Source organism: Heterodontus francisci, chromosome 4 (assembly GCF_036365525.1).
Source record: "Heterodontus francisci isolate sHetFra1 chromosome 4, sHetFra1.hap1, whole genome shotgun sequence".
Classification (NCBI taxonomy): Eukaryota; Metazoa; Chordata; class Chondrichthyes; order Heterodontiformes; family Heterodontidae; genus Heterodontus; species Heterodontus francisci.
This window is the reverse complement of record NC_090374.1, coordinates 2,699,141-2,715,056: the sequence shown is the minus strand read 5'-3', so window position 1 is coordinate 2,715,056 and position 15,916 is coordinate 2,699,141. Positions and strand designations below refer to the sequence as shown.

Sequence of the window (15,916 nt, the reverse complement as noted above, 5' to 3'; positions counted from 1 at the left end):
AGAAGGTGGTGGAGGCGGGGTCATTGAATATTTTTAAGGCAGAGGTAGATAGATTCTTGTTAGGCAAGGGAATCAAGGGTTATCGGGGGTAGATGGGAGCCTGGAATTCATTTTACAAACAGATCAGTCATGATCTTATTGAATGGTGGAGCAGGCTTGAGGGGCCGAATGGCCTACTTCTGCTCCTAATTTGTATGTTCGTATCCGGTTAAAATTACTAAAAGGCACGATGCATCCATACTCACATTCATACGAGAGGCACACACACACACAAACAGATAGAGGGGAAAAGCAGAGTTGGGAGGTTAGAGTAGAGTCCTTAATAAAAATGGAATTTAAATACGGAAGTGTAGTCCCAGTGTCCTTCGGTGAAATTGAAGTCTTGAAGTTCCTCACTGGGCCATGCGCACAATTTGGGCTTACTTGTTTGGTTCCGGAAGGCAGGAGAGGGGCTTTATCCCTGTCCCCTGGTTGTTGCCTGTAAGGATCTGTAGTCTTGAGGCTTAATAGCTGCCACGAGGCTTCCCTGGGACTTTGCTGGAGAGAGAGAGGTGCTTTTTTCCTTGGAGTTCAGGTACTGTCCGCTTTCAAAAGCACAATTCACAAAACCTCTCAGTTACACAGGTAGTCATGTCATGTGAACACCTTTGTTTGAAACAGACGGAAGGTTTTTTGAAATTCAAAATTCTTCTCTCAAGCTGTGCAAACATCCAGGGAGCTCCAGATTGAATTGTCAATCTTTTACATAGTCTGTTAAAGTCCACAATATAGTAATTCCATGGAAGAATATCTCTTTTCCAAAATCTAGCAAAGTCTGACCATATCTCATAGGCACTTAACAGATCATCTTGCTTGTAAATTTCATCCAAGAACTCTGATAGTAGGTCCAAACCTTCATCACTATCCAACTGACAGGCATTCAGCTCTCAAAATTTTTTAGTTCTGATAAGTGATGACGTCAAGGATATATGTTGTTCCCTCTTTAAAAGAGATATAACCCACATCCACCTATCCACTTCATTCTTCCACTGGTCATATAGTTCAGACTCTGAGAACATCGGGAGGGTAATCATACAATTTACACGTGCTTTCTGTTATTTTCCACAATAGCCACTAGGATTGCAGTGTTCTGCCTGATTCATTTTTTTCTTAGCTTCCAACCTTCACCTTTACGCAACCAAGTGGAGCCAATCTTTACACACTTCAACATTTACAAAGTTGAGATTACAAGCTTACAACTCCTAACCTAACAACCACACTTTTATAAAAGCAAAATACTGCAGATGCTGGAAATCTGAAACAAAAGCTGGAAATCTGAAACAAAAACAAGAAATGCTGGATTCACTCAGCAGGTCTGGCAGCATCTGTGGAAAGAGAAGCAGAGTTAACGTTTCGGGTCAGTGACCCTTCTTCGGAACTGACAAATATTAGAAAAGTCACAGATTATAAACAAGTGAGGTGGGGGTTGGGCAAGAGATAACAAAGGAGAAGGTGCAGATTGGACCAGGCCACATAGCAGACCAAAAGGTCACGGAGCAAAGGCAAACAATATGTTAATGGTGTGTTGAAAGACAAAGCATTAGTACAGATTAGGTGTGAATATACTGAATATTGAACAGCAGCAAGTGCAAACCTGAAGAAAAACAACCTGAAAAAAACAGTGGGTAAGCAAACTGAACAAACTAAGATGAAATGAAATAAATGCAAAAAAAGATTGTAAAAAATGTAGAAAGGAATGCAAAAAAAAAGGAAGAAAAAATAACTAAAAATGAAAGTAAAGTGGGGGGCTGTCATGCTCTGAAATGATTGAACTCAATGTTCAGTCCGGCAGGCTGTAGTGTGCCTAATCGGTAGATGAGATGCTGTTCCTCGAGCTTGCGTTGACGTTCACTGGAACACTGCAGCAATCCCAGGACAGAGATGTGAGCATGAGAGCAGGGGGGAGTGTTGAAATGGCAAGCAACCGGAAGCTCAGGGTCCTGCTTGCGGACTGAGCGGAGATGTTCCGCAAAGCGGTCACCCAGTCTGCGCTTGGTCTCCCCAATGTAGAGGAGACCACACTGTGAGCAGCGAATACAGTATACTACATTGAAAGAAGTACAAGTAAATCGCTGCTTCACCTGAAAGGAGTGTTTGGGGCCTGGGATAGTGAGGAGAGAGGAGGTAAATGGGCAGGTATTACACCTCCTGCGATTGCAAGGGAAGGTGCCCTGGGACGGGGACGAGGTGGAGGGGGTAATGGAGGAGTGGACCAGGGTGTCGCAGAGGGAACGATCCCTTCGGAATGCTGACAGGGGAAGGGAGGGGAAGATGCGACTGGTAGTGGCATCACGCTGGAGGTGGCGAAAATGGCGGAGGATGATCCTTTGGATATGGAGGCTGATGGGGTGAAAAGTGAGGACAAGGGGAACCCTGTCACTGTTCTGGGAGGGAGGGGAAGGGGTGAGGGTAGAGGTGCGGGGAATGGGTCGGACACGGTTGAGGGCCCTGTCATCTACACTTTTAGTCTGTGTCTGTTTCAATGGGGTTCAAGTGAATCCCCAATTATTGCCCACTACCTGCATACAATGAACAAATTATATCCAGAAGAGCACTGGTGCTACTACCATCCCCTTGCCTAATGTATCCTTTCATTCAACCTGAAAAACAACTGCACACCACTACCCTCTGTCTCAGAAGAAGTGGCATAGTGGTATTGTCACTGGACTTGCAACCCAGGGTATTGCTCTGGGGGCATAAGTTTGAATCCCACCACAGCAGAAGGTGGAATTTGAATTTAATTAATAAATTTGGAATTAAAAGCTAGTCTAATGATGGCCATGAAATGATTTTCGTAAAAACCAAACTGGTTTTCCAACGCCCTTCAGGTAAGGAAATCTGCTGTCCTTGCCTGGTTTGGCTTTCATGTGACTCCAGACCCACAGCAATGTGACTGACCCCTACATGCCCTCTGAAATGGCCTAGCAAGCCAGTCTGTTGTACTGAACCGCTACAAAGTCAATAAAAAACGAATGAAACCAGACGGACCATCCGGCATCGACCTAAAAGACAATGGCAAACCCAGCCCTGTCGACCCTGCAAAGTCCTCCTAACTAACATCTGGGGGCTTGTGCCAAAGTTGGGAGAGCTGTCCCACAGACTAGTCAAGCAACAGCTGGACATAGTCATAATCACCGAATCATACCTTACAGACAATGTCCCAGACACTGCCATCACCATCCCCGGGTATGTCCTGTCCCACCGGCAGGACAGACCCAGCAGAGGTAGCGGCACAGTGGTATACAGTTGGGAGGCAGTTGCCCCGCGAGTCCTCAACATCGACTCCAGACCCCATGAAGTCTCATGGTATCAGGTCAAACATGGGCAAGGAAACCTCCTGCTGATTACCACCTACTGCCCTCCCTCAGCCGATGAGTCAGTACTCCTCCATGTTCAACACCACTTGGAGGAAGCACTGAGGGTGGCAAGGGAGCAGATTGTACTCTGGAAGAACTTCAATGTCCATCACCAAGAGTAGCTCGGTAGCACCACTACTGACCGAGTTGGCGGAGTCCTAAAGGACATAGCTGCTAGACCGGGTCTGTGGCAGGTGGTGAGGGAACCAACAGGAGGGAAAAACATACTTGACCTAGTCCTCACCAATCAGCCTGCTGCAGATGTATCTGTCCATGACAGTATTGGTAGGAATGACCACCGCGCCGTCCTTGTGGAGACAAAGTCCCGTCTTCACATTGAGGATACCCTCCATCGTGTTTTGTGGCACTATCACTGTGTTACATGGAATGGATTTCAAACAGATCTAGCAATGCAAAACTGGGCATCCATGAGGCGCTGTGGGCCATCAGCAGCACAGAACTGTAGTCAACCACAATCTGTAACCTCATGGCCCAGCATATCCCCCACTCTATCATTCCCATCAAGTCAAGGGATCAACCCTGGTTCAATGAAGAGTGCAGGAGGGCATGCCAGGAGCAGCACCCATCCTCAATGATGGGGGAGCGCAACTGATCAGTGCAAAAGACAAGGCTGAAGCATTTGCAACCATCTTTAGCCAGAAGAACTGAGTGAATGATCCACCTCGTCTTCTCCTGAGGTCCCCATCCCCAGCATCTCAGATGCTAGTCTTCAGCCAATTCAATTCACTCCGCATGATATTAAGAAACGGCTGAATGTACTGGACACTGCAAAGGCCATGGGTCCAGACAACATTCCAGCAATAATACTGAAGACCTGTGCTCCAGAACTTGCCGCGCCCCTAGCCAAGCTGTTCCGGTACAGTTACAACACTGGCGGCACAGTGGCGTAATGGGCGGCACAGTGGCAGGCACCGCAGCCTCACAGCTCCAGCGACCCGGGTTCAATTCTGGGTACTGCCTGTGTGGAGTTTGCAAGTTCTCCCCGTGTCTGTGTGGGTTTCCTCCGGGTGCTCCGGTTTCCTCCCACAGCCAAAAGACTTGCAGGTTGGTAGGTAAATTGGCCATTATAAATTGCCCCTAGTATAGGTAGGTGGTAGGGAAATATAGGGACAGGTGGAAATGTGGTAGGAATATGGGATTAGTGTAGGATTAGTATAAAATGGGTGGTTGATGGTCGGCACAGACGCGGTGGGCCGAAGGGCCTGTTTCAGTGCTGTATCTCTAAATAAAAATTAAAAAAATAAAACTGGCATCTACCCTGCAATGTGGAAAATTGCCCAGTTATGTCCTGTACACAAAAAAAAAGAGGACAAATCCAAACTGGCCAATTACCGTCCCATCAGTCTGCTCTCAGTAAAGTGAGGAAAGGGGCTCTTGCATAACAATAACCTGCCTCAGTGACGCTCAGTTTGGGTTCTGCCAGGGTCACTCAGCTCCTGACCTCATTACAGCCTTGGTTCAAACATGGACAAAAGAGCTGAACTCAAGAGGTGAGGCGAGAGTGACTGCCCTTGACATCAAGACAGCATTTGACAGAATACGGCATCAAGGAGCCCTCGCAAAACTGAAGTCAATGGGAATCAGGGGGCAACTGTCTGCTGTTTGGAGTCATACCTAGCTCAGAGGAAGATGGTTGTGGTTGTTGGAGGTCAAACATCTGAGCTCCATCGCTGCAGGAATTCCTCAGTTTAGTGTCCTTGGCTCAACCATCTTCAGCTACTTATATAAAAGCAAAATACTGCGGATGCTGGAAATCTGAAATAAGGGAAGTTCCGAAGAAGGGTCACTGACCGGAAACGTTAACTCTGCTTCTCTTTCCACAGATGCTGCCAGACCTGCTGAGTGGTTCCAGCATTTCTTGTTTTTATTTAATCTTCAGCTACTTCATCAATGACCTTCCTTCAATCATAAGGTCAGAAGTGGGGATGTTCGCTGATGATTGCACGATGTTCAGCACCATTCGTGACTCCTCAGATACTGAAGCAGTCCATGTAGAAATGCACCAAGATCTGGACAATATCCAGGCTTGAGCTGATAAGTGGCAAGTTACATTCGCGTCACACAAGTGCCAGGCAATGACCATCTCCAACAAGAGAGCATCTAACCATCTCTCCTTGACATTCAGTGGCATTACGATTGCTGAATCCCCCACTAACAACATCCTGGGGGTTAAAATTGACCAGAAACTGAGCTGGAGCAGCCATATAAAAACCGTGGCTATAAGAGGTCAGAGGCTAGGCATCCTTTGGCAAGTAACTCACCTCCTGAGTCCTGAAAGCCTGTCCAAATCTACACGGCACAAGTTAGGAGTGTGAGGGAATACTCTCCACTTGCCTGGGTGGGTGCAGCTCCAACAACACTCAAGAAGCTCGACACCATCCAGGACAAAGCAGCCCGCTTGATTGTCACCCCATCCACAAACATTCACTCCCTCCACCACTGACGCACAGTGGCAGCAGTGTGTACCATCTACAAGATGCACTGCAGCAACGCGCCAAGGCTCCTTAGCATCTTCCAAACTCGCGACCTCTACCACCTATAAGGACAAGGGCAGCAGATGCATGGGAACACCACCACCTGCAAGTACCCCTCCAAGTCACACACCATCCCGACTTGGAACTATATCACCGTTCCTTCACTGTCGCTGGGTCAAAACCCCGGAATTCCCTAACAGCACTGTGGGTGTACCTATCCCACATGGACTACAGCGGTTCAAAAAGACTTCTCACCACCACCTTCTCATGGGCAATTATGCATGGGCAATAAATGCTGGCATAACCAGCGATGCCCACATCACATGAACAAATAAAAAAAAATTTGTATCCACGCTTCGACTGCCTCTTTAATCACCTGAACTTCAATTCTGCTAACAAGTCTGTTATGTGGCTTGCTACTTGCCGTCCTTGCTCAATGGTGCAGTCCTCTGTTCCTCATTCTTAGTGAGGCCCCCCCTCTGCTCCGCCCACAGAGTGTATCATTTGGATGCGACGGTTTTTTAAACTTCTCATTTTTGACAGTGTCCATCAGTAGGTAATCCATGTCAGGGCTCTTACTTGGCAAGAAGAACAAAGCTGAGTATACACCACAAAAGGTGCAATCTCTCTGTGGCAAAAGGTGTGTCACTTTGATGAGTTAGTGAATTTACCGCTTCCTGGAATCAATGACAATTTACACTTCCACTGTAGTCATGTCTGTCTCAACATCAGGAAATTGAGCAGGACGAGCTTCTACCAGGACATCCGTTCCTCCCCTCTCAACACAAATCTGTATTATTGTCCCAATTTTGCAATTATTAGAAAGATCGAACTTGAAACTTTATTGCTCAAGTCAGAAAACCAGAAATGACTCACTCCCCACCTTCCACCTGTTGATTCCACTGCCTCATAATCTGCTCCACCACTGGCAATGTTCGCAGGGATTGCTCATACTTATATTCTTTATTTAAATGGATCCAGTCAGGATCAACCTGTATATGAATGTTCCAGCATAATATAAATCCGGAACAGTGTGAATGTTTCCAACTGTACTGTTTCTGTCCTTGGTTCTCAGATTCCTAACCATCCTAGCCCGCAGAGTTTGCCAAGTTTGAGTGAACCACTCAAAGCTGTCCCACCTATCAACAACCTGACATTCAATAGCACTGAAAGTAAAAGCATTCAACATAAGATGTGGCCTGATTCCCATTGATATTAGAGACATCACATACCTGCAGCCAGCCACAGGCTCTACTCAGCCTCCACTACACCACAACCATCAACATGGCCCTCATTTTACCTCACGTGTGATTTCTGTATTTTGCCCCAAGTTGTATGGAGACTGAAGGGCTGTCTGACTACTTGGTTTCTTCGTGATATAGAACACAACGCAGTTTGCCCCAATTCTGTCATCAGATTTTGGGCAAAGATTTGCGTGCATGCTTTTTTTTGGTTGCAGGATTTCTGGTCCACCCCGGTTAGTCAAGCAGTAAATAGAGACACTATGGGAAGAACCTGCAAGTTTCCCTCAAAGTCACACAGCATTTTGCCTAACAGCAGTGTGGACGTACCTACACCACTTGGACTGCAGCAATTCAAGAAAGCACCTCACCACTCTGAGGGCAATTAGGAATGGACAATAAATGCTGGCCTTGCCAATGATGTTCACATCCCATGAGAGAATTTTTAAAAAAGCGCTACTCACAATCTTTATCAGCTTGCTGCATCCGGCAGTCCTCCTCCTGCAGGTACGTCTGAAGATTCTTCAGCACCTGGATTTTTAGTCCGATTGAGGCTTCCTTGTCTCGAAGAATATTGTTATACAAATTCTTCACTTCTTGTTCAAACATGAGATCTGGATGCTGGATGAATACAAAACCTGCAAAAACAGTCACAGTTGGCATTCAATTCTCTGACAGGCTGTTCCAATATTGAGCTATGTCACTGGTTTCCCTGTCTTTACAACAAGAGCAGTGGGGCACAATAGATTGAGACAAAAAACGCAGAGTGTGCAGAGCATATTCAATGACCCCGCCTCCACCACCTTCTGAGGCAGAGAGTTCCAAAGTCGCACAATGTGGTTAGCACCGCAGCCTCACAGCTCCAGCGACCCGGGTTCAGTTCTGGGTACTGCCTGTGTGGAGTTTGCAAGTTCTCCCTGTGTCTGCGTGGGTTTTCTCCGGGTGCTCCGGTTTCCTCCCACAGCCAAAAAAAGACTTGCAGGTTGATAGGTAAATTGGCCATTATAAATTGCCCCTAGTATAGGTAGGTGGTAGGGGAATATAGGGACAGGTGAGGATGTGGAAGGAATATGGGATTAGTGTAGGATTAGTATAAATGGGTGGTTAATGGTCGGCACAGACTCGGTGGGCCGAAGGGCCTGTTTCAGTGCTGTATCTCTAAATCTAAAAAAAAATGTTCAGCTCAACTGATCCTGTGAGACAGAGTGCTTAACTTGGGAATTTGATAAGTGTGGGAATTACAAGGGTTGATCTCTTTCTAAAATCCAGTCAAGTTTCCATTTAGCACTTAACTTTAACATTAAACTATAGTTTCTTTCAGTCTTGGTCAGCGGTAAACAAGCTGTCTGCTAGTGTCAGCTGCACAGTTAGTTAATTAGAAAGCTATTTAGAACTGGTTCTGTGGTCAGTAGGTCCTGACTCAGGTCTCTGGAATTCCAGCTAGTATAAATACAGGAGGTTTTGCTAACACACAAAGTAAATAGCACAAAGTTCATCTTGACTGAGCCCTGCAAAACAAGAGTTCTTAAATCAGGAATTTGGTAAGTTTGAAAATTCGGTGTAGTGAGGGAAGAGGTACTGTTCTGGTCTTTTACAGAGCAAGGAGTGATCCAAGACAGGGAGCTGGAGACAGTGAAACCTGAGAGCTGAAGTCAAGAGGCATTAGTTAGGTGAGCAACTTGATGACTGGTTGGTTAGTTTCAAGTTTCTTTTTTCCTTTCTAAACTGGGGCAGTAGTTTAAACTGGTCAGGGAGATAATAGTATTGCATTAAATTTGTAGGTAAACTAGTTAAACAAATCATTGTGATATTTTTAAACTTGAAACCTAATTATTAAATAAAACACAATAAAGACGGCAGGGCAGGTGATGTGTTGCTGCTATAGCATGGGGAGGTGCTGATGTAGTGGTATTGTCACTGGACGAGTGACCCAGGGTATATCAGGGTTCTGATGAAGGGTCATTGACCTGAAACGGTAACTCTGCTTCTCTCTCCACAAATGCTGATGGACCCACTGAATATTTCCAGCATTTCTTGTTTTTATTTCAGATTTCCAGCATCTGCACTATTTTGCTTTTATTATATTATTGCTCTGGGGACATGGGCTCAAATCTCACCACGGCAGAAGGTGGAATTTGAATTCAATTTAAAAATCTGGAATTAAAAGCTTGTCTAATGATGGCCAGGAAACCATTGTCGATTGTTGTAAAAATCCATCTGGTTCACTAATGTCCTTTAGGGAAGGAAATCTGCTGTCCTTACCTGGCCTGGCCTACATGTGACTCCAGACCCAGAGCAAAGTGGTTAACTCTTACATGCCCTCTGAAATGGCCTAGCAAGCCACTCAGTTGTGCCTAACTGCTACAAAGTCAATAAAAAAGAATGAAACCGGACAGACCACCCGACATCGACCCAGGCACTGGAAACGACAACGGCAAACCCAGCCCTGTTGACCCTGCAAAGTCCTCCTTACTAACGTCAGGGGGCTTGTGCCAAAGTTGAGAGCGCTGTCCCACAGACTAGTCAAGTAACAGCCTGACATAGTCATACTCACGGAATCATACCTTACAATGTCCCAGACTCTGCCATCACTATCCCCGGGTATGTCCTTTGCCACTAGCAGGACAGACCCAGCAGAGGTAGCTGCCCTGGGAGTCCTCAATATCGACTCCGGACCCATAAAGTCTCATGGCATCAGGTCAAACATGGGCAAGGAAACCTCCCGCTGATTACCACCTACCGCCCTCCCTCAGCTGATGAGTCAGTACTCCTCCATGTTGAACACCACTTGGAGGAAGCATTGAGGGTGGCAAGGGCACAGAATGTACTCTGGGTGGGGGACTTCAATGTCCATCATCAAGACTGGCTCGGTAGCACCATTACTGACCGAGCCCTAAAGGACATAGCTGCTAGCCCAGGTATGCGGCAGGTGGTGAGGGAATCAACAAGAGGGAAAAACATACTTGACCTCGTCCTCACCAATCTGCTTGCCGCAGATACATCTGTCCATGACAATATTGGTAGGAGTGACAACCGCACAGTCCTTGTGGAGACGAAGTCCCGCCTTCACATTGAGGATACCCTCCATCGTGTTGTGTGGCACTACCACCATGCTAAATGGGATACATTTCAAACAGATAAAGCAATGCAAAACTGGGCATCCATGAGGCGCTGTGGGCCATCAGCAGCACAGAACTGTAGTCAACCACAATCCGTAACCTCATGGCCTGGAATATCCCCCACTCTACCATTACCATCATGCTGACGGATGAACCCTGGTTCAATGAAGAGTGCAGGAGGGCATGCCAGGAGCAGCACCAGGCAAACCTCAAAATGAGGTGTCAACCTGGTGAAGCTACAACACAGGACTACTTGCATGCCAAACAGCATAAGCATTTTGCAATAGACAGAGCTAAGCGATCCCATAACCAACGGATCAGATCTAAGCTCTGCAGTCCTGCCACATCCAGCCGTGAATGGTGGTGGACAATTAAACAACTAACTGGAGCAGGTGGCTCCACAAATATCCCCACCCTCAATGATGGGGGAGCCCAGCACATCAGTGCGAAAGATAAGGCTGAAGCATTTGCAACAATCTTCAGCCAGAAATGCTGAGTTGATGATCCATCTTGGCCTCCTCCTGAAGTCCCAAGCATCACAGATGCCAGACTTCAAACAATTCGATTCACTCCACGTGATATCAAGAAACGACTGAAGGCACTGGATACGGCAAAGGATATGGGCCCTGACAATATTCCGGCAATAGTGCTCAAGACCTGTGCTCCAGAACTTGCTGCGCCACTAGCCACGTTGTTCCAGTACAGCTACAACACTGGCATCTATCTGGCAATGTGGGAAATTGCCCTGGTGTGCCCAGTACACAAATGGCAGGACAAGTCTAAGCCGGCCAATTACCACTCCATCAGTCGACTCTCAATCATCAGTAAAATGACGGAAGGTGTCATCAACAGTGCTATCAAGTGGCACTTGCTCAGCAATAACCTGCTCTGTGACACTCAGTTTGGGTTCCGCCAGGGCCACTCAGCTCCTGACCTCATTACAGCCTTGGTTCAAACATGGACAAAAGAGCTGAATTCAAGAGGTGAGGTGAAAGTGACTGCTGTTGACATCAAGGCAGCATTTGACCGATATGGCATCAAGGAGCCCTAGCAAAACTGAAGTCAATGGGAAACGGGGGAGTGCATTCACCAATGGTTGGAGTCATACCTAGTGCAAAGGAAGATGGTTGTGGTTGTTGGAGGTCAATCATCTCAGCTCCAGGACATCACTGCAGGAGTTCCTCAGTGTAGTGTCCTAGGACCGAACATCTTCAGCTGCTTCATCAATGACCTTTCTTCAATCATAAGGTCAGAAGTGGGGATGTTCGCTGATGATTGCACAATATTAAGCACCATTCGCGACTCCTCAGATACTGAAGCAGTCCATGTAGAAATGCACCAAGATCTGGACAATATCCAGGCTTGTGCTGATAAGTGGCAAGTTACATTCGCGTCACACAAGTGCCAGGCAATGACCAACTCCAACAAGAGAAAATCTAACCATCTCCCCTTGACATTCAATGGCATTACCATCGTTGAATGCCCCACTATCAACATCCTAGGGGCTACCATTGACCAAAAACTGAACTGGAGTAGCCATATAAATACCGTGGCTACAAGAGCAGGTCAGAGGCTAGGCATCCCGTGGCAAGTAACTCACCTCCTGACTCCCGAAAGCCTGCCCAAATCTGCACGGCACAAGTCAGGAGTGCAAGGAAATACTCTCCACTTGCCTGGATGGGTGCAGCTCCAACAACACTCAAGAAGCTCGACACCATCCAGGACAAAGCTGCCCGCTTGATTGGCACCCCATCCACAAACATTCACTTCCTCCACCACCGACGTGTAGTGGAAGCAGTGTGTACCAGTGACAAGATGCACTGCAGCAAGGCACCAAGGCTCCTTACACAGCACCTTCCAAACCTGTGACCTCTACCACCTATAAGGACAAGGACAGCAGATGCATGGGAACCTGCAAGTTCCCTTCCAAGCCACACACCATCCCGACTTGGAACTATATCACTGTTCCTTCACTGTCACTGGGTCAAAATCTTGGAACTCCCTTCCAAACAACACTGCGAGTGTACTTACCTCACATGGACTACAGCGATTCAAGGCAGCAGCTCACCACCACCTTCTCAAGTGCAATTAGGGATGGGCAATAAATGCTGGCCTGGCTAGTGACACCCACATCCCATGAATGAATTAAAAAAAAGCATGTGGGAGCTGGTGGACACCAGTATGATCCACATCTGCACTAAGTCTCTGCAGTTTGAGGAACTTTGGCTCTAGGTTGATGAGCTGGAGTCCTAGCTTCGGGCACTGCAATGCATCAGGGGAAAGCTACCTGGGCATTTTGTTCCAGGGAGGCAGTCACATCCCTTTGTAAGAAATGAGACCCTTTTAAGAAATAATACTTCTTAGAGTAACATAGAATTCTTATAGAAACAGTAGGCATAGTATGAAACAGACCCACACAAGAGCGGTTTTCCTTTCTCCCACAAAAGGGGCAGAGAAGCAGTTCCTAACAGCAGCGTCATCGCTTCCTAACAGCACTGTGGGTGCACCTGCACCCCAATGACTGCAGCAGTTCAAGAAGGCAGCTCACCACCTTCTCAAAGACAATTAGGGATGGGCAATAAAGGTTGGCCTAGCCAGCCATGCCCACATTCCATGAATGAATATATTAAAAAAATCACAGGTGTAAACAAGATAGGGGGAGAAGAGCATGACATTCCCAAGGGGGTCATATAGAAGCTAACAGACACCATAGATATTCCTAAGCTGATATGAGGAAGTCTTCTCGTGACTTGTGTACCCTCTTATCTGTACAAGTGTCTAATGAAAGCTTAACAATTGGCTTCCAGTACAAAGATGACCTTGAGCTGAAGTGATGGACAAGGGAGAGGTGACAACCCTGACACCTCGGATACCTGTCTTGTATTCATTGGTTAGAAAGGTTCGAACAAGTGACTGACATAGGGTGAACTACCAACCCCTAGAAATAAAGTATATAAACAGGTGCACAGGAGGAAAATAGTCTTCCTCGGACAGGAGAGCTTCCCGATGCTCAACTTCAGCCGAGTGTTAGGCTTCGACCTGACACTTTGGTTAGCTCAAAATGACTGAAGACCTTGAGGACCGAAGAAACCACCTACACCTTGCCTACGTCATCCGTTGGGGCTACAGCCAAAATCGTTCTGCCCCACTGTATGATCTGGGATCCGTTCAATCTGTTACGGGTCGTCTGCCTTCTCTGTCTATTTAGCTTATGCATCATCATATTTAAACTGCTATTCCTTAGTACACATTATACTTAAAACTGTTGCTTCTTAATAAACTATTTTAAAGTCACATTATGAGCACGACCCCCCTTTGGGTATCTGTGACTCCTGAGCCTAAATCTTACACCTTAGGCCAAGTACTTCAGACTTGGTCCGCTCACAGGGACAGGAGGATGTAACTACGAATGAGGCAGGTATGGGGATCCAGGAGGTAGTAATGGAAGAGCCTCAGCCCTTGCACTTGTCCAACAGGTTTAAGGTTCTTACAGCTTGTGTGGATGACAGCAGGGACCGCACGGAGGAAGAGCAAACTGACCACCGCACCTTGGTACAGGTTCAAATTGGGGGAGTAAAAAGGAATGCAGTAGCAGGTAGGGGACTGTATAGTTCACGTGACGGATGCTGTTCGCTGCAGCTGAGAGTGAATGTTGTCTGTCCGGTGCCAGGGTTAAGGACATTTCCTCAGGGCTGGAGTCGAACTTGGAGTGGGAGGTGAAGGATCCAGTTCTCGTGGTCCAGGTGGTACCAACGACATAGGTAGGGCTAAGAAAGAGGTTTTGCTGAGGGAATATGAGCAGCTAAGGGCTAAATTAAAAAGCAGAACCTCAAAGGGAATAATCTCTGGTTGACTGCTGAAAATAGAGACATGTCAAAGCTTTTTGTCTTGCACTCATCAGGACAATCTGCAAGAATACCAATGTAAGGGAAAACAACTTTATACTGTATGAGGAGAGAGTGCTGATTGGTTGGCATGTGAATCTACCAATTAGAGTTCACTTGTCAACCATTCAGCACTCTCTTATACAGTATGAAGTTGTTGTTTTCCCTTACACTGGCATTCTTTCAGATAGTCTTGACGAGTGCAAGACGAAAATCTTCGACAACATATCTCTATTTTCAGCAATACTCAAGTTCTGTACTACCAAACGACAATCTCTGGCTTATTACCTGGGCCACAAGAAAATTCGCAAAGGCTAAATAAGATCAGAGTTGAACGTGTGGCTCAAAGATTGGTGTGGCAGAAATGGGTTTTGGTTCATGGGGGACTGGCACCAGTACTGGGAAACAGGGAGCTGTACTGTTGGGATGGCATCACATGAACAGTGCTGGGACCAATGCCCTGGTAAATCATATAACTAGGGCTGTAGGGAGGACTTGAAACTAAATAGTGGGGGGCTGGTGGGGGGGGGAGGGATGGTGGAAAGGAGGGTTCAGGTGAGGGGAAATTTAGAAAGTCAATGAGAGAGAACAAGGAAATAGTGTCAGGCAGCGACATGGGTAATGATAACCCGAATATGACAGGAAAGTACAGAGCATTCAAACATAGGAACAGGAGTAGGCCATTCAGCCCATCGAGCCTGCACCGCCATTCAATACGATCATGGCTGATCATCCACTTCAACACCTTTTTCCCACACTTTCCTCATATCCCCTTATGTCATTTGTATTTAGAAATCTGTCAATCTCTGCTTTAAACATACTCAATGACTGAGCTTCCACAGCCCTCTGGGGTAGAGAATTCCAAAGATTCACAACCGTCTGAGTTAAAGAAATTTCTCCCCATCTCAGTCTTAAGTGGCTTCCCCCTTATTTGAAACTGTGTCCCCTGTTCTAGACTCCCCAATCAAGGAAACATCTTACCTGCATCTGCCCAGTCTATCCCTTTAAGTATTTTGTAGGTTACAATGAGATCACCTCTCATTCTTCGAAATTCTAGAGAATACAGGCCCAGTTTCCCCAATCTCTCTTCATAGGACAGTCCTGCCATCCTGGGAACAAGTCTGGTGAACCTCCGTTAGACTTCCTCTATGGCAATAATATCCTTCTAAGGCAAGGGGACCAAAACTGCACATAGTACTCCAGGTGCAGTCTAATCAAGGTTCTACACAATTGAAGCAGGACTTCACTACTCCTGTACTCAAATCCTCTTGCAATGAAGGCCAACATACCATTTGCCTTCTAATCGTTGCTGCACCTACATGTTAGCTTTCAGTGACTTATTGACAAGACCCAGGTCCCTTTGTACATCAACACTTTTAATCTCTTACCATTTAAGAAATACTCTGCACATCTGTTCCTCCTACAAAGTGGATAACCTCACATTTTTCCACATTATATTCCATCTGCCACGTTCTTGCCCATCACCAAGCCTGCCCAAATCCCCTTGAAGCTGCTTTGCATCTTCCTCACAACACACATTTCCACCTAGTTTTGCGTCATCCGCGAACTTGGAAATACAACATTTGGTCCCCACATCCAAATCCTTGATATATATTGTGAACAGCTGGGGCCCAAGCACTGATCCCTGCGGTACCCCACTAGTAACAGCCTGCCAACGCAAAAATGACCCGTTTATTCCTACTCTCTGCCTGTTAACCAATCCTTAATCCATGCCAGTATATTACCTTTTATCCACGTACTTTAATTTTGCTAACCAACTCT

At 46.5% G+C, this 15,916-nt stretch overlaps 1 protein-coding gene across 1 annotated transcript in view; it reads right to left on the bottom strand.

The window, feature by feature from the left end:
- Nucleotides 1-15,916, bottom strand: part of LOC137368865 (nipped-B-like protein) — a 693,066-nt gene that overhangs the window by 83,468 nt on the left and 593,682 nt on the right. The window contains exon 41 of the mRNA XM_068029073.1: nucleotides 7,596-7,769. Within this exon, the coding sequence (XP_067885174.1) occupies nucleotides 7,596-7,769 (174 nt within the window). The remainder of the gene's footprint in view (nucleotides 1-7,595; nucleotides 7,770-15,916) is intronic.